The sequence below is a fragment of the Cebidichthys violaceus genome, unplaced genomic scaffold (assembly GCF_023349555.1).
Source record: "Cebidichthys violaceus isolate CVI_PGR_0920_01 unplaced genomic scaffold, fCebVio1.0.p SCAF_32, whole genome shotgun sequence".
Lineage (NCBI taxonomy): Eukaryota > Metazoa > Chordata > Actinopteri > Perciformes > Stichaeidae > Cebidichthys > Cebidichthys violaceus.
Window position 1 is genome coordinate 442929 of NW_027176506.1, and position 5437 is coordinate 448365.

At 40.4% G+C, this 5437-nt stretch overlaps 1 protein-coding gene across 1 annotated transcript in view; it reads right to left on the reverse strand.

Annotated features, from left to right (window-relative positions):
* The window catches only part of rgs9a (regulator of G protein signaling 9a), a 22003-nt gene extending 16566 nt beyond the window's left edge, over positions 1-5437 (reverse strand). Inside the window, exons 1-4 of the mRNA XM_068724838.1 lie at positions 5369-5437; positions 3189-3285; positions 1467-1517; positions 1275-1381 (exon numbers count right to left, since the gene is read on the reverse strand). Of these exons, the coding sequence (XP_068580939.1) occupies positions 1275-1381; positions 1467-1517; positions 3189-3285; positions 5369-5437 (324 nt within the window). The remainder of the gene's footprint in view (positions 1-1274; positions 1382-1466; positions 1518-3188; positions 3286-5368) is intronic.

Genomic DNA, 5437 nt, shown 5'->3' on the forward strand with positions numbered 1-5437 from the left:
ATCAGCCAAGTCAACTCGCTCATTGACCGACGCACACAGCCATCAGCTTTCCAATGCAAACCAAAGCTAGAGTAGTAGCTAGCGGGGTCTGCCCCTTCTTCTCAACACATCCCTGGTCTCTGCCCTTGTTAAGCCATCCACCTCACTGTAGATCAAGTTTAGTCTGTAGTTCCCTTCCAACTCAAACTCGTGTTGAAAGCGCTCTACTGTCAGTCTCAGCTAGCGTTAGAATTCCATTTCCACTTTCATTCTGACCAGCTGACATGATTATACAAAAAACTTTTATTCCGATTATTGTATAAATGCCAAACAGTACTTGAAGGTACTTGTACTTGTACTTGTACTTGAGTATTTGCATTTCATGCTACTTTATTTCGTATTGCACTTTTCACTCCTACATTCGTCTGACAGCTTTAGTAACTTTATTATTATTATTATTATTATTATTATATCAAATCTTTAAATCTACTTTGCTAAGTGATTCTTACACATAATGCATTACAATAATACTACTCATTATGCAGAATTGCCCATTTCAGAATAATGCAAGTGCTTTATTAAGTAACGTTTAATTCAGGACTTTCACTGAAATTAGCCACAGAAAGTTCTGTTCTCGTGTGTCTCAATCAATTAGTCTGCATTGTTTCCATGGTAACTCAACCGCCATGTTCCATGAAAGATCACAGATCAATTCAAACTTCTGTCTCTGCTAACAAGGCGTTCAGGACCGTCTGTGTCTGACAGACGTCCTGATCGATGGGATATGAAGTAATAAATCAAAACTAATATCCAGCTGGTTCCCTGCTTCCTGCTGTGGTTTGACTAAAGCACAGTTATCACTTTTTAAATGAAGACATATTGATCTGTGTACAAAGTATTACTCACAAATAATTGCCATGAAATCTGAGTTAAAATCAAAATCTACTCTCAAAAAAATGAATAAATAAAGAGCAGACATTTTGAATATCCGTGATGTCAATAATGAATCATGCGTCTTCTTAGTAACTTATTTAGGATTATCTTCTGTCCCAACAGGAAACACATCAATACACCATGACTTTACTACAGACTGTCAAAGTGCTCCATAATCTCCTGCTAGTTCACCATCTTCTCCACGGCTCACTATGTCGGATCAGCTGCTGCTGCTGTTTAACACAATCAGTGAGTCTTTTTGTGAAGAAGAAGACTCTCCAAGTCCTGTTTCCCTGTGATGTTAAAGTGCAACAATACGTCCAACAATGGGAAGCAAAGGAGAAAGAAGGATTCATTTTGACCTGGAAGCGGTAGAGGCTGGTGTCGTTGCACATCACCAGCTTCTTGTGGTTCTGCAGGGGGTAGATGTAGCCGTAGGCCACTAACATGGTGCCGAAGGCCTGGACCTCTGGAACACAGACAGTCAGTACCTCGTGAACATGGTCCCTTTTTAAAACAGCTGACGTGTGGAGATGCTTTTCACAGCGTCGTACCTTCTGCAGTGGTCTTCATCTTGGTGGTGATCCACGTGAAGACGTCTTTACCTGTGGAGACAGAACCGAGCTGAAACACTACACAGTAACTGTTCTGGTTCCTTATTGTGTCTCTACATCTCAAATCATCTCAAATCAAATCATTATTATTGTCATTGTTGTGCCTACCTATTGTATGCCATCTCACAATATACTGTTTTCTTGCATTAACATGTACAGTCTGTTAACGCCATCATTCAAAGATGTACTTAGTGGATGCTAATCAGTACGCTAACATGCTAACCGCCTGGCTTTAGCATGTTAGCATGCTAACATTTGCTAATTAGCACTGAACTCAAAGTAAAGCTGAGGCTGATGGGAATGCCATTAGACATTCAAATATTGACCTGATGATGAAAAGTTAGAGGATCACCAAAGTTATTCAAATTGATTGTCTGGGACTTTGGCAGTCCATCTAATACACCGTCGAGCTATTTCATCCTGGACCGACCCAACTACCACCCTACTGACTCAATGGTATGTTCCACAACAGTACTTTTGTTTGATAGTAGAGGGTTCTCCTAATGATAGTAACTCTGACAGTTAAGATGTGCTTCAAATAATTTGGTTGTATCATTTTGTGACCATAATTTGAGCATGAGAAGGACGAAGCTAATTCAGAGGACCTGACTGCTGCCCACAGTGCACACAGCCATGGCACATTGACCACAACAGAGGGATTGGAACCATTGATTAATGTGCTAAATCATTTGGGTTTGGCAATATTAAATGATATAAAGTTTGAAAAAATCTCTCTCTAAACATATTTTTTCTTTTTCTGCAAATAACGGAATAGAAAAACTACATGCCAACAAATGTTTTGGGGGTTAATAGGTATTTTCTGAAAACTTTACAAGAAATATCATTTGAATTTGTTCCATATGAAATGAGTCAATAATGTGAGCTTTGTGTAAACACAAAGTGACCATCCTGACGTCACATCCACAGATACGTAGCCGTAGTGATCCCATGTGTGCAGCTGACCTCTCCCTCGCTGCGCTTAGATTGGATTAAAAAGCCTCTTTGGCCCCAAAGACGGTCCAGATCTTATCCCGCTGTGGACTGCCTGATTTAGCCTGCGTTAGCAGCTTAGACAGCAGGCAGCCTGCCGCTGTCTTTAAATGTCGCACTGACAACGTGTCGTGAACCTACGTATCTTTAGTCTTCCCTCTAGAACTGATAGAGTGAAGGGTCAGTAAATCAGGTCGATGAAGTTACAAATAACAAATCAATCCAACCCAAAGACGCAATACTGGAAGATGTATCTTCTCTTTTCTCTTCATTAGTTCTTCTTCATTCTTGTGGCATTTCAAATCAGGTGGTCAACTTCACAGCAAACACGGGTTGATGAACACATTTCCATAGTCAATAGCCCCTGAGGCAAATTTGTGATATTTGGCTACAGTATATAAATCCGATTGACTTGACGAGACGGTTTGCTGCTGTCTGCCAGTCTGCTGTTTGAAAACCAAAGCTATACGCTAAAGGAGGCGCTACTCTGCCTCGCCGTCATTCGGCATTTGATTCATGGTTAGTATAAAAGGATTTAAGAGCAGCTTTTCAGACTCTGATTTTGCAGTAGCACCCTAACACTATCATATGCGGCCATCACTTGGGACAAATATGATGTAATAAATATGTTTAGAGTCTCAGGAACGTTCTCAGTGTGCGTCTCGGTCTCACCAGTGATGACATGTGGGATGGTATTGACGTTGAGTTTCTGCTCCGAGCCCTTGACCCCACTTTTGGGGTCCTGCATCTCCACCACAATGGCCTCCAGCTGAAAGCAGAAGGACGGCAAAGATGTCCATCACTGACACATTCACCAGTGTTCTATCAGCACATCAGTTCACAGACGAGCTTCACAGCATCGTCAGAGAGGACATGTGGGGATTTAAATCAGAGAGGGAACCTTTCAAACATAGACTGTTTGTAGATTTTTGCATGTTGTCCAGGAGTTTAGGTTCTATGTTATGCTAAGATGAAGTAGTGCAATCTCAGTTAATCCTCACTGTTATGGGGAAGATTGTAAAATATCACAGTATTTTTGTTGATCAACTCCGGAGAGCCATTGAATTTTGGATCATTCACAATACAAACCCTGTAACAAACAAATGTTTAAGAGACCTTTTTCCATTTTAATTCTCTTCAGCAAGATCGTTTTCACATATGAGCCCCACTTGTTATATTTAGATGTAATTTCAATCATCAAAAAGCTAATGTTAGGCTGTAAAGGAACTCCAGCACGGTGACGTGGTTTCATGTCACCCCTGAGCTGAAGGAGCACTAGTGCTGCAGTGAGGACATGAAGTCGTCTCATTCAGACTCGCCTTTTTAAGATACGTAAAAGCTTCTAAATTCATATTCACTGTCCTATTTATTTCAACAAAGCGTTCAAATCTCTTCCGCTTGTGTTAAACACTGCAGACCTTATTTCAGACATCAAACCAAAAACACATTAATTAAAGGGCCTCATTGACTTTGAGATTTTTGGCACCAGAAGGCTGACTCGTGTCTGAGGTTTAGGACTCGTCCCTGCAGCACTGTGTGATGTGTCAGTTGGGTATGACGAATCTGAACAACAGCAATGATATGTGGAGTTCCCCAAGGTTCTATTCTTGGTCCACTTCTAGTCAACGTCTATATGCTCCAGCTAGCTCACATCTTGCAAAGTTCATTCACTGTGAATTGCCTTAGTGCCTGAAATGGGCCTTCCCTTATGAATGTGTGCTAGAATACTGGTGATAGTTAGTTTATGATCATTTGATTCAACAGAAGTTTGTTTTTCAATGTGCACAATGTAAGATTTATCCTGAAATAATACATTATTCATTCTACAGTTCCACACAGGACCCAACAGTTTGAGTCTGAAGTCGTGCAGCTTCCTCCCCTTTAGCTGAAGGTTTGTCAGACGCGTGAAGACACTTCCTGTTGTACACACTTCCATTCACCACACCTGATCAGGTGAGCAGGTTCTCCATGAAGCACTACATTGTAAAGGTAACCCTAACATCTAACCAGAGTGAGTGATATTATGAGGCACTTTATTGACATTTGATTATTTATCTCACTGTCTCACTCAAATTCAGAGGGAAACGTTGTAGTCGTTACTCCACTACATTTGATTAACACAAAGGACAACGAGCTCTAAGGTTTCACACACAAACATATGATCACTTTCTAACAGTTAAACTATCACAAATACAGGGAATAGACAAGATACTATCAACACCGTACAATGTAATGCAGGGATGTGTGTCTCCGTACGGAGGCCTTCACTGATCTTTTCTTTATACAGGATGTATTTCAATCAGTCCATCTTTATTTCCAGTGTGATTTGCAGTGCTCTCCACTTGTCTTGTCTATTGTCTATTGTAATCAAATCAACTTTATTTTAGTTTGTTATAGGTTTGCTCCTGTCCTGTTAGTGAGTCTAAAGTTAGCATCAACAACTAAGGAGCACACAAGGTGAGTCAGGGGATAAACTGTGCAGAGTGTTTCACCTGGCAGCAGAGCAGCGGAGCAGCACAGCTAATTGGCTTTAAAGGGGAATTAAGGATGATCTTTAACAGCCCTGCTCTGCTGGCGGCCAGTGCAGCATGTGTAATCATCATTCAAATGTTGTTTTGATGTGTCTGTGCTACATATTTATGAATGCAATAAAAACAAACTTCAGTTTAATCCAGAAATGTTAAGTATAACTCAACTTTAGAATACCTCAAACAAATAAAATATTCGTAATGTTTAAAAGTTGTCTACATTTCTGATTACTTTGAGGATAAAATATTACAAATAAAATACCAGCAGCGAGTACTAAATAAAACCAATGATGATGATGATGATGATGATGAAGATCCACCCACCTTTTTGAAGCAGTGCGTGCGAGGCCGGAAGTGTTGTACCCGGTTTGGACGGACTGTTCTAATTGTCAT